This window comes from Maylandia zebra, linkage group LG10 (genome assembly GCF_041146795.1).
Source record: "Maylandia zebra isolate NMK-2024a linkage group LG10, Mzebra_GT3a, whole genome shotgun sequence".
In the NCBI taxonomy this organism is placed as follows: Eukaryota; Metazoa; Chordata; class Actinopteri; order Cichliformes; family Cichlidae; genus Maylandia; species Maylandia zebra.
The window spans coordinates 27,183,089-27,202,212 of record NC_135176.1 but is presented as its reverse complement, the minus strand read 5'-3'; the positions used below and the strand labels follow the sequence as shown (position 1 = coordinate 27,202,212).

Here is a 19,124-nt window from a genome sequence, read left to right as displayed (position 1 = left end):
TGGTGAAAGAAAACTTTTTGGGAATCAAAAGGTGGTGGTGCGTTGAAATTGACAGAAGTACAGCCACAACAAGTTTCTGATCCTGCTTCATTCCAATAAACATTGTACTCTTTAGTACCTATGTTAACACAAAGCAATACTTAACACATCTTTTACAGTGCACCAAATATTAAGAAAAATACATAAAACATGTACAACATAGAAGCAAAATTATCTCACCCTTTTTGCTTTGGGACCTAAACTTCTGTTTTGTACTTAATTGTATTTAATGATGTATTGTACTTGCTTTCATGTCATTGATAGGTGGGGCCTAAATTTTGCATTCTACCTGAGATGCAGTCACATCAGTCAGCAAGGCATGAACCTGAGACAGGACACTAGCAAAAGAATTTAATGGGAAGAAAACGACTTCAGTTGCACTGTAAGATAAGACCATAGTCAACGTTTTTTAAAACTTCACTGGGAATAATGGAAAATAAAATGATATGTACAATAACCTTATCGTTCTGTTATGCACCTAAGATTCGGAATAATTAAGCGTACTTAAATATATTTTTTTCACTTTCTTATGTTGGAAATTTGGGAGAACAAAAAAATATTTTTATAACGTAAAACACTCCTGGCATTCCAATCTGCAAAAAGTTTAATATTCACAAATAAAATATTAACGTATCAGCCTTAGGGAGAAGACAATATTCAGTTCTATTCCTTTATTGGCAAGTACATATTTTGAAGTCTGATTTAAATCAAAGCTGCCACATGTCACTGAAGCGAAATAGTGCTCACTGGAAAATACAAATCACACAATATCAGTCTTACAGATGAAAGTGACATCTGCTCTGTGATTCATAAAGCAACAATAACAAGTCAATCAATAGTTAAATCAGACACCAGACCGTGAAACATTTACCTAATCAGTTCCCCACCCCACCCCCACCCGTCCATTTAACAAACACAAAACAGTGTCGTCAGCATACAGTGTTAACTTTGTGATAAAATTACTTTGTGAGTCCAGAACTAATGAAAATGAACTCAAGTTTTAACAAGAAACAGATGGAGAGAGTTGGACACAACATCTTTGATTTTTGTCCACATCGTCTCTCCTGTAAATCCTATCTACAACTACCACATCCAAAACTAAAAATAACGTATCCACAGCTCCCCCCGTTCCACTTGCTGTGCTCTAAAATCACCCCGCCCCAAAACTTAAACGTTTTTAAATGCACAGATGGTCAAGAAAGTGTAATTTGCGCTGTGGATTTCACAAGAGCTATGTCTAAGAGCCACCCCAAATCTCAACATGGAAAGGCTGAATGTTGTCTTCATGCATGACCATGAAATATTAAAGCTATCACATTGGTAATGTGTCGCAATACGAGCTGCGCGTTAACAAAATCCAATCAAATGCTTTAACATAGCAACACAGTGTTAAATCATAGTGAGTGTACACATGGCAAGCAACACCATTAAGTGCCAAAGAATCCATAAATGCGCCAAACAGTGATGAAATGGAAAAGTGGTTTTCAGTGTCTTGATTTATTTATTCCAACATCTTATTGGTTTCTCTCAAAGAATCCATTTTATGAAGCTTAAAAAACATTTTTTCCTATTCAAATTAGAAAGTAATTTTAACAGTTAGCAACTTGCAAAGGGGGGCAAAGTCTGACCAAAGTGTTTCAAAGTCATTTTGAAACACATTTCCATCTCATTACAAAACAAGGGAAAGGTAAAGCAGGTTTAAGATTTGAGATTTTTAAACAGATCGCATTCATTTTATTTAGAAGCGTAATTCAGAAATCAAGCATCATCTTACGCTTACGATGCACTGCCATTACTTTTCAAATTTCTTGAAAATGGATTTAATGCAAAGCTTAACTGTTCCAATTCCACAGGTGTCCCATTTAATAAACAACAACAAATAATGTATATCAATAAACAAGCAAACATTAGTAATTCAGATTTTGAGCTGAAATTAACAGTATGTGGATGGTAAATAAACACTAGAAATCAAACTGCCACCTTTTCCTTGACTAATATGATTTAGTTTGTCCTCTTGACACTAGTTTTTCAACATTAGACCAACTTCACTTTAAAAAAATAAAACTGCTGCTGCTGATGTTGGGCACATGCTAACTTTGACAAATCTTTGAAGTGTGATGTAATATCACAACAGAAAAAAGCCACGAAATAAATATGCTTTCAGTGTTTCAAACTCTTGAAATTGTACACGGCATCTGAAACCTCCAGCTTTATCCACCCACAGCTGTCACATGGAGAAAGGATTCATTAAGCGTGTTGCTTGCTGTGCGAACACATAATAATGAGAAACAATGTCACTGGTAAACCCACATTGCCATGTTGAAAAGCCAGAGCAATAATGCAAACCATGGATTAACACCAAGGACCACAACGTGTGTAATATGTCATCGTATGAGCAATTAATTATTTCTGGTGTCCTCAGTGCTCCCAAACTGACATAGTGAAACAGATTCTCATTGGCTTTTGGCAGGTTGTACATAAACCATGATAGAGAAGCAAAAACAACGGGTTCTAGCATGAGCATACATGCAAAATTAATATTTTGGTGTTCAAAAATGAATGAATTTGAGCAAAATTACGTACATTACATGGACAAAAGTACTTGGTCACCTATCCATTACACCTAAAGGAGCTTCTTAATGCCATGAAGCTCCTGGCACACAGATTTGTGCTGATGTTAATGCCAGAGGAGGGCTGGAGCTCTATAACTGTATGGCTAAGGTCCTGTGGTTTCACTTAGATTAGATGTGGAATACCTAGAAGGGAAGAAATTTCACAAACTGACTTGTTGCACTGGTGGCACATTGTTACAGTACCACGTTAGAATTCAGTGAGCTCCTTAGAAGAACCCATCCCGTCACAAATGTTCGTAAAAGTAGACCGCACGGCTCGGTGCTTGATTTTCTACAGCTGTGGCGACCCAAAACACCTGCACTCAAAGATACTTTTGTCCATATAGTGTATGGTGGTGAATGGCTGTGAATGGTTTGTCTCTCAGAACACTCTACTTCGAAGACATGTACTTTCCATAACACTTCCATATTTTACAGTTTGACAAAACTGACAATGAACGTGATACAGTAAAATCCACAAAGGTACTCCATTGTAATTCTAGTAAGTTGTAAAAAATATTTCTTAGTAAGGATTAGTGTACAATACAGTTGTGATGCCATTGGCTTGATTTACATTGGACTGTGTGTCAATGAGATAACGTGAACCTGCTAATGGGAGGACCTTGACTGCTATGTATCGTGTAGCTATGTACCGATTAGATGTAACTTAACTTTGAATGGGCTTCAGTTTGGAGTTATATTAAGGCTGGTTCTCTACTTGGAAAACTTGTTGTATGGCGTACACTACACCAGCAATGTCAGCTGCTGATTGGCAAATATTAACACCAAATATTTTTTTCCAACAGTCTTTTATTACAGAGGCATCTTGACTGAGGATGTGTCAAAACAATTTTAGGACAATTTACATTTTCTTACTTTCTCATTTATAATAAAAAATATTCTAGGGTGAGAGCAGATGGAAATCAATTGAAAACCAACATTACAACTCAATAAAAGCCGGTGGGAAGACAGGCCTTCCATTCAGCAAATAGAAGAAAAATAACACAGAGCAGAGGAAGAAATCAAAAATAATGAAATGGCAATGCAGTGAGGAAAAAATAATGCACTGCTTCTTTTCACTAAGGAATGTAATGCCTTAAAAGACAGTAATACAGAAGTATATCTGCTCTGCAAAAACAAAACCGAGGTTTTTAAATATGAATTTTCAAACTGAACCGGCCTGTTGAAATGGGAACATCCTTTTACATTAGCCTCTGTGCCTCTGTTTTAGTCGCGTTTCTTTCTGTGGTGTCGTGTGTGTGGTCCAGTACTATAAACCTGTTTCTCTTTTATGTCCTTTGTACAATGATATGTAAAGCGTTCCATGCATTTTTAGAGCTGTCAAAACTTCAGGGAGAAAGAGAAGAAAGTAATGGCTTGAGACAAATCACAGTATACTGGAAAGAGTTTTTGTTATGCAGGAGAGGATCCGTTTGTGCAGACACATTAAGAGACATTAATAAAGTGGCTGTGTAATTTTACCCTCATACAAAAGCCAACAGCACACTGATAATTACGAGGTGGGAAGATGAAACGGGAAAAGGGGAGCAACGAGGTTATGCAAACGATGATCAACACAAATGCAAAATATGGGTAGAACCAAAAGATTTCGAACAAGGCACAGAATTTTCTGCAAATGGTTGAACTAAATACAATTTGTACCAGCAGTTAGGGAGGTGTTGAATGGTGAAGCTCTCTACAGTGATTTCTGGCACACCCTCCCACCCATCCCTGTATACTGAAAACCCCAGACCCTAACATTTTTTATCCTTTTTTGATTTTTTCTTTTTTTAAACACACACAACATTCCATCTACATCTGCAGACTAGACTAGACAACGGCTTAAAACCAGGCCTTTCTTTAAAATCCCGTGTCTCTTCTACCCCTCCACCGAACCGATTCCAACCCCTCTGTCAACCCCCACCTTTTCCCCCTCTCCCCATCCCAAAAAACCCTTCAGTGTCCCAAGCAGGACATTGGAGGTGAGGGGTCCTGTTCTGATTAGATGTAGTACTCCTTCTTTTCATCAGAATTGGTGTGGCCACCCTCGGCATTGATGATGGCTGTATCTGCATCCGCTGCGTCGTCTGCTCCTTTGGCTTCATGTGTGAAGTAGGTACCTGAGGAGGACAGGATGGAGGACAGTGTCACGAACTGGATAATAACCTGCTGCTCAGATGATACAAAAGATTAAAATGTGGCTCTCCATCTCACAGCACCCAATTATGCAAATCCTTCACTGTGTGGCCATTTACATATAACACCAGCAAGCGGCGATATTCAGATTACACAGCGTTTCCCCTCACTTTCCTTTATGATTGGCACATGAAAATCAGGGTTTCAAAATGATCTTGAGTGTCAGGAAGAGTGTTGCTCACACCTTCAAATTAACCTTGTCAAGTTCACACAAAAAGGGACTAGCCAGCCACTTCAAACCTAATTTACAAGAGTTATTCACAGCCTATCAAAGTAGAGGCGATGATGACAATATTTTAGGAAGAATGAAGGACAGTAGTGCCACATTAAAAGCACAAATGCTGCCTGAAAAGAGAGAAACAAGGTGCTGGAGTGCTGCAAAAAAGGCTGGCTAGAATATTATGCAGACCTGAAAAAGAACGTTTACCCTGTCTGTTCTAAGGTTTTACGTATCAGAACACAGTAAACAAAATATCATCTAGTCCTTAGCATGTGTTAAATTAATTCAAATGTAACCTTGACCTCAGATGAACAACATCATCATTTATTTAACAAAGATTGAGGCAACATCCAGAAGTAGTGTGTGAAAAACTAAGTATACCTCATGATTCAGTAGTTTCAAAAACAACCTGTTAGCAACAATACCGTGATGTAACTGATTTCTGTATGACTTTGTCACCTCTCACATTGCCAGGAAGGAATTTTGGATCCACTCTTCTTTACGTTGCTTTAGACCAGGGATCAGCAACCCTGGGCACACGTGCCAGGGGTTAACTGATGGCACAACTGTAGCTTGTAATCGGAAGGTTGCCGGTTCGAGCCCCGGCTCGGACAGTCTCGGTCGTTGTGTCCTTGGGCAAGACACTTCACCCGTTGCCTACTGGTGGTGGTCAGAGGGCCTGGTGGCGCCAGTGTCCGGCAGCCTCGCCTCTGTCAGTGCGCCCCAGGGCAGCTGTGGCTACAATGTAGCTTGCCATCACCAGTGTGTGAATGTGTGTGTGAATGGGTGGATGACTGGATATGTAAAGCGCTTTGGGGCCCTTAGGGACTAGTAAAGCGCTATATAAATACAGGCCATTTACCATAGCTGGACTGGCCATCGAGCATACCGGCCGATGTTGATTTTTCATTTTTATGGGCCGATGTTTTGTTTAGTTTTTTTGTAAACATTGAAAGGTGGTGGATTGGCCAGATGCTGGCTGGTGTGTAAAAATAACTTAGTTGTTTGGTGGTGGCTGTGGCGGAGCTTCCACAGAGGCAGGTGGATGAGAGAAAGGGGAGGCAGGAGGAGGAGAGACCCGAGGCGACCTGCAGTCTATCTGGGTCAGATATAAGCCAAGTTTAGGTGGAGTTTATTTTCGTTGTGCTGACTTTTTACAGTCAGTTACAATAACTCGTACTGCGTACTAGCTAGCATGACGGAGTTTCTATACAGCTAGGCGGGTGATATGATGTTAGTGATAGTGAACTTTATTCATAAGGTTAGTTAGTAGAGTTGCTGTCCCATAAAAAGTGTAATCGTTCCGTATTCAGAGAAAATATTATGCGTTTCGTGTTGAGCTGAAAAAGAACACAGTTTGTCCCGGACTTCAGCTAGAATGGAAAAAGACACAAAGCTGGAGTTATTCTGTCTTTATGCTGCAGCTGTCTCTTCTCCTCTCATCCTCTCCCCCTCCCTCTCCTGTTGCTACTTCAAGCGTGAAACTGATCAATGATCAGCTGATCGGCTTTTCTCTCTTGTTTGTTTATCCCCCACTTTGCGCCAGAAAGAAAAAACCAGCTGATGTCACGGTAAACAACAGCAGCACGTTTAAGCTTGATCAGCTGTTGTTAGAATTGATGTAATATTAATTTCTAGTATCAGCTGATGTTTGCTGGAGCCACAGCAGTAAAAGCTGCTGGTCATGATATCAGTTTGGATATGTGGTGAGAGGGAAACATGAAGATGAAACCAGGAGATGTCCTTACTGAACCATCAGAGCTGAACAGGTGATGGAGAAACAGGTTTACCTTTTAGGTGACATGAATGAGTTGAAGGGAAGTTATGAACTGTTTCTGAGAGACAAATAACACCAGGATCATTTTATAAGTAGCTGACAGCTGGTAACTGTGCAGGGGTGGGTCTAGCAAAGTTTTGCCAGGGGGCCAGGTAGGGCATTAATAGGGAGAGGGGGGCACAAAGAAATACTTTTCTTTCTTATTCTCATTAAAATGTCTAGCTTTTATTAAATAATTATCTGAATCTTACAACCAAAGTTTTTATTTGATGTAAAATGTATAGAAATCATCTGACCATCTGCTTCAAGATCTGTCCGCTCAGCGCAGCATCAGCACCGCGGAAATACACGGATACATCCGTGGACTCAGGACAGAATTCACTATGTGTTTTTGGGACTTTCAGGTGTATGGACCAATGTTTTCTTTTCTGATCAAACCAGAAAGCGTTAATGAGCAGCTGGATTTGCCGTGCATTAACTGGCTGGACACAGAGGACATCGAAATACAGCTGATTTGACTCTGTGGGGGTCAAAGTTTGCAGAACTACAAACGCAGCTGGATTTGTTGCTGTATTTGGCTCTACATATCTGAGTGTCCTCAGGTAGCCGTCTGAATGCTGGACACTCGGAGACCTGTATCTCTGAGTGGGAGACCAGAGATCACATTAACATGTGTATCTCTGTAGTAACAAACATGCCACATTGGCCCAGTTTATTTTTCTTATCATTGGTGTGAGCAGACCATAAGTAGCATTTGCATTTTCTGTTGTACAGTCCATTTGCTATTATGGATAAAAAGTGTTGTTTTTTTGTTTCAAAATAGCTGATAACTATTCGCTGATAGTTGCCAACATCTACAAACAAATTTAATTCTATAAAGTTGTTCTATATAGTGTGTAACTGTTAATATAGAGCGTTCTTAAAATTATTGCTAATGCAATCGTATGGCACATTGCACATAAGCATTTCACTGCATATCGTACTGTGTATGACTGTGTACGTGACAAATAAATTTGAATTTGACATTGACTTCTGAGGAAATTTTAGATGGCAGTCATCATGCTTCAGACCATTGAGGCTTGCATACATTCCTTCATGCACAGCTCTCTTAAGGTCTCTTTGCAACACTCTGACTTTTTCAAACATGTTGTTGTAGATTTTCTGACTGTCCTGCTGCATGACCCAATTTTGGCCAAGCTTCAGTTGTCAAACAGATGGTCTCACATTTGACTCTAGACTACTTTGGTCTACAGAGGAGTTCATGGTCGACTCAATGCAATATGGTCAAACATCTCCACTCTCATCTGCCCAAAGGACATTGTTACAGAAGTGTTTTTCAGAAGCAACTTTTCAAATCTAAGCTGTGCTGCCAAACAAACTGTACTTGTTCCGTCTTTTTCTAATTGTATTGTCATGATCTTTGACATTTAACATGATAACTGAGGTCTGTAGAGTCTGAGATGTAGCTCTTGGGGTTTTTTCAGTTCCTTTGAGTATTGCACAGTCTGACCTTGAAGTGAATTTCAGACGTCCACTGCTGGCAGACTGGCAGCTGTCTCGGATGTTTTTTTGTGAATAATCTTTCTAGCTGTAGAATGCCAGACTCTATTATTCGGAAATGGACTTATTACCTTTCCCAGACTGATACAAAGCAAAAATTGCTTTTCTAAGATCATTGCCTTTTTTTTCTCCTTGGAATTTACACCTTTATATTTCCAGACCAGAAAACCGCCGAAAACGTCTGCTTTTATAGAGGTGCCTCCACTTGCAGATGATCAATTAATCAAGTGCATTTGATTAGCAGCAGCTGGCTGCTACTTACCCTCTTCATTTCTATGGAAGCAGTAAGGATATACTGTAGAGGTATGTAAGGACAACACGAGAGATCCCAATATTTTACTCCAACTTTAATCTGGGCTTCAATCACACAACTGAACACTCAAAGCGCCAAAGGCTAACCCTCTTACTTCCCTTCACACTGGGTGTGAGTGGAGCCACCTAGTGTTTTTTACACTGCACCCATGTGAAAACTTTTTCTTTTATGCTGTATATACTATAAAGCATGTATAGAGCAAGAAAATAAATTGAATATATATATGTGTGTATATATTAGGGCTGCCACGATTAATCGACTACTCGTGATTATGTCGACTATTAAAATCGTCGACGACTAATTTAATAGTCGACGCATCGTTTGAAGCTTTGTAAGATCACAAAAGACGCAGGAATAAGTAGTAGGATTTAAGAGTGTAATAACAGACTGAAACAGAAGATGGCAGCACTGCATGTACAAGGATGCCAGCTGCCGTTAAACCCCGAAGAAGAAGAAGAAGAAGCAGTGTCCGGTATTGTAGCTGTGTCCTTTGTAGGCCGATTACGTTACAGCGACACGACGAAGACTGTCCAAATTTGAAGACTCCGACAAGTGCGCCCTTCATTTCCCCAGATTTGAAGGATGGGTCGGGTGTATACTTTGTGGCCCAACCAATTCCAGAATTCATAGCGCGGCCCTGCTCAGTTTCCAACAATGGCGGCAGCTAGTTTTAATATTACTCTTATTATTCTTTCTGGGTCACAAAATAAACGTTTAACATATTTTCAGGTGAGAATGTAACTGTGTAAACTTCAAATATCTGCTTGGTTTATCGAGACATCACATATTTTCCAAAGCGCTCTGACGTTTTCGGAGACGTCTGTTACCCACCAGCTCGATAGCTAGCCGGGTTCAAGGCTCACTAGAGCCGGTGAGAACACCGGACTCCCGGCAAATCATTTTCAAACCCACTGCCATCTTTCGCTATCAGGTTAAACATGATATAGAAGTCACTTAGATAACTTAAAAATGTTATTGTTTGGCTTTTTTCAGTATTTTATTTGTTCCTGAGTAAATCGGTTTGGCTGAGATTAAAGTTATAGTTTTCACACAGCTGAATAAATGTCAAGCAGACAACTGACTATCAGATGCTCGAGAATATACTCCGGTGTCCTGTTATATTTTAGATAGCAAGGAGCAGACGGCTGAATTTATTAAACTTCACTGAAACAATCTGCAAATTTCATTAAAATGTAATAAACTATCATCTTGTCTTTATTTTTAGTTAGCACATACTAACTAAAACAGCACACACTGGCTGTAGCTCTGGCAGCCACTAACCAGAAGGTCGGTGGTTCGATCCCAGGCTGCTCCAGTCTGCATGCCAAATATCCTTGGGCAAGATACTAACCCCATGTTGCTCTCCGATGCATCCATCGGACTGTGAATGTGTATGAATGTTAGATACTCAGCACTTAAGAGCTTAGAAGTGCTTGTGTGACTGGGTGAATGAATTAGTTGTATAAAGCGCCTTGAGTGCTCAGACAGAGTAGAAAAGCGCTATATAAGAACCAGTCCATTTACCATTTACCTTAAAGCTGTAAGCTAATGATAGTTATATAAGAGCAGATGCATGCTGGTGCAATAAGCTGTACGTTTTACGTCCAGTGGATGCATGATCCGATTAGTCGACTAATCGCAAAAATAATCGGTGACTAGTCGACTATCAAAATAATTGTTTGTGGCAGCCCTAGTATATATATAGTTATGAAGTTATGATGTGGAATATATATATTTGTATTCCACATCATAACTTCATAAAATTATTAATGTGTCTCAATTTGGCAGAAGTTTGAACAGTAATATCAGACTTTTGTGGTCCTCCAACCTTATCTTCAGTTAATACAAATCTGCTGCTTCACTTACTCTCAGGGCTGTGGGTCCCTTCAGGTAAGTGTGATGTTGAGTAATTATTGGAAAGTTTTTAAAGAGGTAGTTAAAAGTTGCCTGAGACAATATTTCTGTTCTAATTCAAATATTTTCTGAGTGGCTGCTGCAGCCTCACATCTGCATAGGTGTAGCCACCAAATGACACCAATCCCCCCCCAAAAACAACAAACAAAAACCTCCCTCCTCGTGATTATTATTATTGTTCCGTCATGAATATTTATACTTGGCCTCCAGGCACTCTACCTTGTAAACAGTTTACCTCTCATAATATACACAATTAGTCAAAGTGGCCTGAATTTTTATTTGTACTTGCATCTTATTGCTGTTTTATATTGAAAACATGTTGCGAGTCGCCTAAGAGGAAAGCAGCATTGTGACAATAATTCCAAAGTGAACACTAAAGGATACGTCCAGTTTATTACAGCTTATATTTCATAGTTTTGCCAGTCAGTTTCAATATCTCTGCATGAGCCAAAGTAACTGCTGAGATCTGGAACCAGCAGAGACAGATGTGTTAGGACTCATGAACAGCTGGATGATTTGGCAGGGTGTAAAATGCCAAAAGTTTAGCAAGACTGTCCAAATCATTTTATGAGAAGTGGGCACAAAATAGGCCCGAAGTGAACCCGTTTTCCCCTATTTTTCCTTACAAAGGTCCCAATTCCACAGTGGGTCAAAGTTGAGGAAGTTGGTCTGTGAGGTGTAATGGATGTTTGGACAGTAATTTCAAAGTTGCTTTCTCCTCTAAATAAGTTTGACCAACCTGGGGGGGTTGTTTCTGACTTCTCTGATTGTCTGACTGCACCTGTTTCTTTCTCCCTCTAACGCTTTTTTCTTCTTCTTTTTTTAAGCAATGTTTCTGCACCTCTAGATCTCAGTATTGGATTATGGATTTCAATTCTTTTATTACTGACGAAAGTGGCTGAAAACATTATATACAGAATAGCAACCAAGTTGTAATAAACTAGAGTTATCCTTTAAAATCTGCACTGCTGCACTCGGTAACACAACAGTGGGACTGCTTCACATGGCTGTGTGCCTGGTCTTCGGTGTCAATAAGTCACGTCATTCGGAGTCAGCTAGACAGAGGCTGTTTTTGTGTGTTGATCTGGGAAACAGTCGTACGAATCACTGGAGCTACTGCAAACCTCACTGCCTCAAAGTTTCACTGCACCGCTAAGATCTACCAGCAAGCAGCTTGCATGTTGCTTCTAGACACAAATGTGAGGAGCCACTCAGAGTTCAGCACCACTGAAATAAGAGCACATTTCCTCTATACTTTTAATTTGCCTCATTTACTGTACTTCCTCTCTAAAGTGGTTAATGTACCCAATTCATTTCCCCCCGCATAAGAAACATCAAAGTGTGAAATGTGTTATAGATTCTAATTATTTCTCTGTTGTGAGGACGGCATACAAGATTTGTTATACTATGCGGCAGGACTGCATGAAAAATGTAATTTTACTCATCATCAGTAACCCATAGCCTTAATAGCTGCCTTTCCATCATTTTGATAGCAACCATCCATTGATGTAATAAGTCGTTTTTGCAGAAACAAAGTAAAGAGGCTACACTTGACAAACTGCCTGCTGGGACAGATAATGCTTAAAAGGAAAGCTGCTGTGAAATAACAGGTACTTCTTAAAAATGATACACAAAATTTAAATGTATCATATGGAGCTTTTGGGTATGCCTTGCTAATAGTGGATTAGACCCCCCCTTTTGCCGTCAGAACTGCCTTCTTCGTGGCATTGATTCAACAAGGTGCCGGAAACATTCCTCAGAGATTTTGCTCCATGTTGACATGATAGCATCATACAGCTGCTTCAGATTTGACAGCTGAGCATCTATTATGTGACTCTCCTGTTCCAACATATCCCAAAGGTAAATGGTAAAAAGTAACAAGACTTGTTCGTACACAGCAGCTTCGCTCTCTACTTGAGGACTCAAAGTGTTTTATACAGTTCTTATTCACCAATTGATACAGGTTCAAACAAGCACTGGTTTCTATCTGACATTCACACAAATTTACACCCAGATAAACGCATCGGGAGCAACTCAGGGTTGCCCAAGGACACTTTGGCATCTGGTCATTAGATGACCCACTCTACCTCCAGAGGCACAACCAGCCTTCAAATGTGCTCTATTAAACTAAGGCCGTTTGAGTACAGGGAATGCATTGTCACATTCAAGAAAAGCAGTTTGAGATGATTTGAACTTTGTGGCATGGCCGGAAGTAGCCATCAGAACACGGGCACACCATAGTCATAAAGGGATGGCGGGTCACGCTGGTAGTGTGTGTCAAGCCTGAACTGTTGATACAAGGCAGGATAGATCCATAATTTCATGTCATTTACTGCATATGTTATCTCTTATCCAAATGTTGCAACAGAAATAGAGACTCATCGGACCATATAGCATTTTTCGAATCTTCAATTGTCCATGTTTTTTGAGCCCAGGTTAATTGTAGCCTCAGTTTGCTGTTCTTAGCTGACAGAAGTTGTGCCCGGTGTGGTCCCGGTGTGCAACTTTAGCCCATCTGTATTCAGAGATGCTCTTCTGCATTAGTTGAGGTTAGTTTACTGACTGTTGCCTTCCTATCAGCCTCGCATCAACATGAGATTCCCCCCCAGAGCACTGATGCTCACTGGTTCTTTTCTCACCTTTGGACTATTCTCTGTAAACCTAGATATGGTTGTGTGGCATCTCAATAAAGAAGTTTCTAAAATACTAGAAGACCAGACCAGTCTGTTTGGCACATTGCTCTGCTGTCCAGTTTGTGCTTCAACGGGTCATCTTGACCATGCCTAAATGCATAAATGTATTGAGCCATTTGATTGGCTGATTTGATATTTGTGCTAATGAGCAGTTGACCCAACTGTATCAACATTCAAACATTTAGCAACTTTGTTTTTAGACATTTCCTATATCTACTACCTTTGTGTCTTGCAAAGTAGCGTCCCAAGACAATGAGTAGACAGAGCATAGCGAACACGACCACAGCCACCACTCCTCCGATAACTGCATGGTCCACTGTTCTGGGTGCTCCTTCTCCGGCTCGTGAATCTGAATGGGAAGAAAAAACAAAATCAGTAACAGTGCTACTAAAACTTCTCCTGACATTGAGAGAATAGCGATCAGCCACCAAATCCCTACCACACAGTCTGAGAGTTAAAGTGATAGAAATGAAGATTATATTTAATACAAGGCATTTAGATAGAGGAACTTTGGAGCAGCAATGCCTAAGATGCACTGCTTTAACAAAACCGAAGATTTGGACTTAACCCATACACTCCAGTAAATCCAGAGCTGCCTGGTTGACTGTCATGACTGTCGCTCTTGTGTTTCAAAAGAAATGAATTTAATACTGCTTTACTCTTCCTGAACGAGCTCAGTGGAAGAAATAAACACATGCAGACACAGATGTCAGCAGTCTTGTGCAGAAATTTAACGTATGTGTTTTTTGATGGAAAAACATGTTGACACAGGTCCTTTCGTAATCATATGGAGGTCCAGAGGGTGTACTAAGAAGCAAGTTTGACATAGCAAGTGTTTCTTTGTGTTAGCTCAGTCAGACATAATGGGTATCACAAGGGTGGTTATCAACTTCCTTTGTTAAAGCAGGCTTTCTGCTTCAGGCTCTGCACGCGCTCACATAAAAGGGGGGCGTTTGACGCGTTCGACATTTCTTCTAAATGGACCGATCAAGACCGACCAGCTTCAGTAAGAAGGAACAGTACAGACAGAGTTATGAAGAATATTAAAAAGTTGTTACTGAAAAGCAACAATGGTGCTGCAAATAAGGAGAGATCGTTCATTTTGTAAAATCACAGGTTAACATATATATATATTAATACTTAGTGTACACTTACTGACATTTATTCAACTTTACAACTGTACTCAAAAAGGGTGTAATCCCTTCAATGCAGGGAAAATCAAGGAAGCCAATTCAGTTTTTGACCAAATCAACTTACTACACTGATTCGTTCAGCGATCACACACACATATGGCTCAGTAAGCTATATGTTTAGATATTGACAGGTGAGCTGTTCAGGGCCAGGATGCATGTTTAGCTTGTGACACATACAACATACCACGCTTCGATCCTATGTTAACAACACCAAAGTCACAATTATACCACAATTTTTCCTCACTGTACTCAAACTATGTGTCCAAACCTCATCAGCAGTTTCAGTTTTTAACTAGTGATCTTAATGCCTCTTTTATGTCGTTTGTTTTTCATTAGCATGCTGAGCTCTTTATCTTAAGTAGAATTTCGCTGCATGTATAGTAAGACCTCTGAAGTCATGGTCACGATATGTGATAACCCTATATTTTAAATAACAAATAGCTAAAAATGAGTTAATAAATAGTTTTTAGAACTTTTTTGTTCTAATTACAGAGACTTGCAAGAACAATTGATTGCCTAGGGTTGGACTTGGTCATAACCAAAGGGTTAATATAGTGACACACATCACGCGTTACGCTGTGCAATTTGTGTTGTTTTGATTGCTCCATAGTTGCTCTCCCACAAGACAAAGAAGGACTTTTTTCTTTTCCTGAGTTCAGTCTGGCTCCTTTGTCTCTTGCTGACATTTTAATAACCACTGTACGAAATTGCCACAACAATAACTGTTTGGATTGCAATCAAGAATTGATTAAGAATAACCATAGTCATACCAAACGAGAAATTATTCAGTATTGTACCTTTCATTAAGAATCTACTCGCCACGGCTTGTGTATCGTTGTGAGGTTTCATGATTAGAAAAATAAGTCTTTAAAATGTTTTTTTGTATGCAACCGTGCCTAAACAAAACAAACTTTCACAAATTATTAACACAGTGGGGATAGTTAATCAAGTTTCAGAGCAGGAGTTGGGTTAAAAAACAACACAAAAAACATCTGTGACTGGACAACAGTCCCCTAAAGTCCTTGGTTGCAATGCTATGTGAAAGCTATTGATCATGTGTAGGGATCCATGACAACCCTAAGTTAATATCCATTTGCCGACGTGATTGGTCCTTCATGGGACAAAGCATGAGGACATTTCTTTCCCCACATTATGCCCCAGGAAGGTGAACGGCTGCTGGAGAGAAGATTCACATGGCTGAACGCTGCACTGAGATGTGACCTGGGCTTCATTGTGTATTCATGAAGCACATTTGTATTCAACATAATATACATGTACAGGTACATTTACGTGCTTTTAGCTTATTTTGATACCATTACACCAACCTTCATTTCCACACTAATGCTTTCTTTTCTTTCTTTCTTTCTTTTTTTACTGAAAATATTTACAGAAGCCTGGAAACTGAACAACGTCCAGTTCTTAGCATTCAGTTCACACATGGAGCAGACCTTCAGCCCCACCATCCATTAGCTGAAGTAACTCACTAAAAACCCCTCCACATGCTTCTCCAGCCTAGTTCTACACGGGGGATTTGCTGAGTGAGCTCCAGAAAACAGAAAGAGCCAGGCTGCAATTGATTAACGAATAACAGAAACAGAGAGAGAAACATCATGGATACCATCCCTACACACCTGCATTACCCAACCTGAAGGAATGGAGTCGGGAGTGGGGAGGTCAGCGCAGCGCTACCTGTCAAACTCAACAAAACATTACCTGATAGATCTAATAGGTTATTTTGACTTCAGATTTTCTTTTTTAGTGCTGGGCAGATTCAATTAAACTGAGCAGGAATCCTTCTGACATCCAATTCGCTCTTGTCAGGCTGCAAGAGCTTTGCTTTAACACACTTTCCTATTACGATGTTAATGTGGACTTTGGCTTTCGGGGAGGGGAGATTACGTGTGTGCGGCGTGGTCAGGGTGGTGGAGGTGGATCGGACGGTTGCAGAGGATCAGTCCTGATTGTCTATATCAAACTTTCCTCCTTTAAATTAATTTAAGATGAAAGGAAGGCAGAGAACATCAAAGTCTCCACAAGTCTTTGCATAATATTATGTTGCTATTTAGAATAATAAGCCCTGCCTTATGGATTTACATGCATAAGATGAAGTCTTTTTCCTTGTAGGAGGGATATGTGTAAACTGTGGTCTTGCACTAGAAGGAAGATTTGGGCTTATAAAACAGCACTGCCTTTAATTTATTAGAGCAGGCATTCTGTTAATATGTGTGTCTTGCAGTATCTCATTTAAACCCAGGCCGTACCGAATAAATCAGTCTGTGCCGACAAGAGCAACTTGTCTGCGATTTTTTTGCAGTAGGAGACTTTACAAAACTAGTTGCCAAACAGTTGTATTCTGGTAGTATTGCTATATCAAAGCAAGGTCTCCAAGCATCTATGCCATTTTGCAGTTAAGTTTCAACCCTGCAGTAATTGTGCCACTTTGTTGAGAAATTTATGTTAATGTAACGTTTAATTCTGTGTCATGTGAATGACTGTGTCTTTCACTAGCCTGGCCCACGTCCTGATTTTATGTTTGACAGCTTTTTAGTAGGTAAAGGTGAATGGCTTGGACATGAATTGAGCTGCAGTTTGGGGAAGGCCTCGAAGGGGACTGGCAGTGGCTACCGGGCCGCGAAGAAGATAATTGAAGAAGATAAAGAATTGAAAAGGCAAGGGAGGGTGGGGCACATAAACGGGAATGACCACTTGTAGGACTGAGGGAACCTATATAGATGAGAACCAAAAGGAGCGTGTTTGGAGGCGTGGTCCCGCTCCTGAAATTCCGATACTTAATCTCCAAATAGAAGTTAATCACGGCATCATCACAAAGAGATCGTGTGCCATCTTTATCCCATTCAGCTGCAAACTGATAGCAGACTAACTCCACCCAATTGCTGTTTTATCGCCATCTTGATACATTAAAGTTGCCAAAAAGGCAAAAAACTGTGAGTTCTCAAAGATCTGGTGTCTGTCTTTAAAGCAACCATTTCAAGAGCAATGACAGTGCAAGCTCATTGCACACATCTGCAGTAATTTCGGTTGTGCTATGACACAGCACAATGGGTTTTGGTTCGTTTTACCTTCTAGTTTTTCCCTATTTGGCTATCTTCAGCCCTGTCCTCATTATTTTCTTTTCTGTTTAACTGCTTCCCCAACCCCAATTACCCCTGTGATTGGCTATACAGTCTTGTCTTCCCCTGTGTTGGATAGCATGTTTTGTCACGTGGATTCTTCTTGTTCCCTTTGCTTCTTTGTGCATGCCTGGACTTCTGGATTTATACCTTTCCTTTTACTCAACCCTGAGGAATGTTTTCATCAGCTATTAAACTTGCTTTTTGTTGAATTATTCAGTCTCCAGTGTCCTGCATTTGAGTCCACTCATCCGTGAATCATAACAGTCGCAGCAGCATTAAGTTCTTGGTAGAATGACAAAGCCAACAATTTCTGTCTTAATCAAACCAAAAAAGCAGAAAAATGTTCTGCTTTTAATGAGGCCTGTTTGCAAGCCAAAACTGTGTTAAAGTGCTGTCAATTTCTGCAAGCACTCAGTCCCAGTCATACCATACAAAGCAATTTGCATGTCATACCAGTGAGTATCACTTATGAGCAATTACTGTCACCCAGTAAAATACAGTACATTTGCGTTATTATCTCACATTGGAAGTCAAACTTTAAATTGCACGGATCATTGTTTTAGCAATCAAAGGAGTGCAAATTCAAAACAATTTCAAGTTTTGCCTTTCCATAAAAGTCACTTCTGTCATGAATAAATAGCATCTGAGAGCCACATCAAAATGGGAATTGTGACAGTCTATTCCCTGTAGCTGCAGCACTTTGTATTAATTACAAAACAAGATAGAAACAAAAGCATAGTTACAGTAAGCACTTCCACAAACAATAATATCCCAAAGCAACCCCAGCCATTTATAAAATCATATTAAAGAGCCAGCTCTCAAGTCAACCAAAGTTCATCAAAAATCCAGTCATAGTAATGCCTCGAGGGCCAGTGCTCAAGATAAGGTTTAAATCCTGTATTTCCCTGCAACTTATACTTCTACTACATATGTGCCGCTTAAACAATGCTATAGCTTCAGCAGCATCCATCCATCCACCCATCCATCCATCCATCCATCCATCCAGCCATCCATCCATCCATCATCTTCTGCTTATCCAGTTCAGTTTCTCTTTCTGCCTTAGCCTTGTAACGAACTGGCCACTTGTCAGTAAAGAAATATGCAGAACAAAGAAATATAAAGTACACCTACTCATATCTTAACAAACAGCCATAAAACAGAGACATATGGCTGTCACCAACACAGCTGGCTCTTTGTCTGTGCAGATGAAACAATTGCAGTGTTTGCCTTTATAAAATTCTTGTTTACTTATCGATTAAACAATCTTTGAGTGTCATGTCTCTCTCTTCTAATGCCTCTGATCCATTAGATATATATTGCTGGGGTTACAACTGAAAACAGTGTTCAAATTTCCCACACAGGATAGCCATTAACACAGAGATGGTTGTTCCTTTCTATGGTTTTGATACCAGGAAAAAAGCTCTTATTAGATAATTCTACAATAAAAATACATTGAGAGAAAAGGTTAGGGAG

General features: G+C 39.9%; 1 protein-coding gene across 5 annotated transcripts in view; it reads right to left on the bottom strand.

The window, feature by feature from the left end:
• Positions 1-695: 695 nt before the first annotated feature.
• The window catches only part of cadm1a (cell adhesion molecule 1a), a 479,781-nt gene continuing 461,352 nt past the window's right edge, over positions 696-19,124 (bottom strand). For all 5 annotated transcript variants that reach the window (XM_004551218.5, XM_004551221.6, XM_004551220.4 and 2 more), the window contains 2 exons: positions 13,545-13,673; positions 696-4,771 (listed from right to left, as the gene is read on the bottom strand). In XM_004551218.5, coding sequence (XP_004551275.1) covers positions 4,653-4,771; positions 13,545-13,673 — 248 coding nt within the window. In that variant the 3' untranslated portion in view covers positions 696-4,652. The remainder of the gene's footprint in view (positions 4,772-13,544; positions 13,674-19,124) is intronic.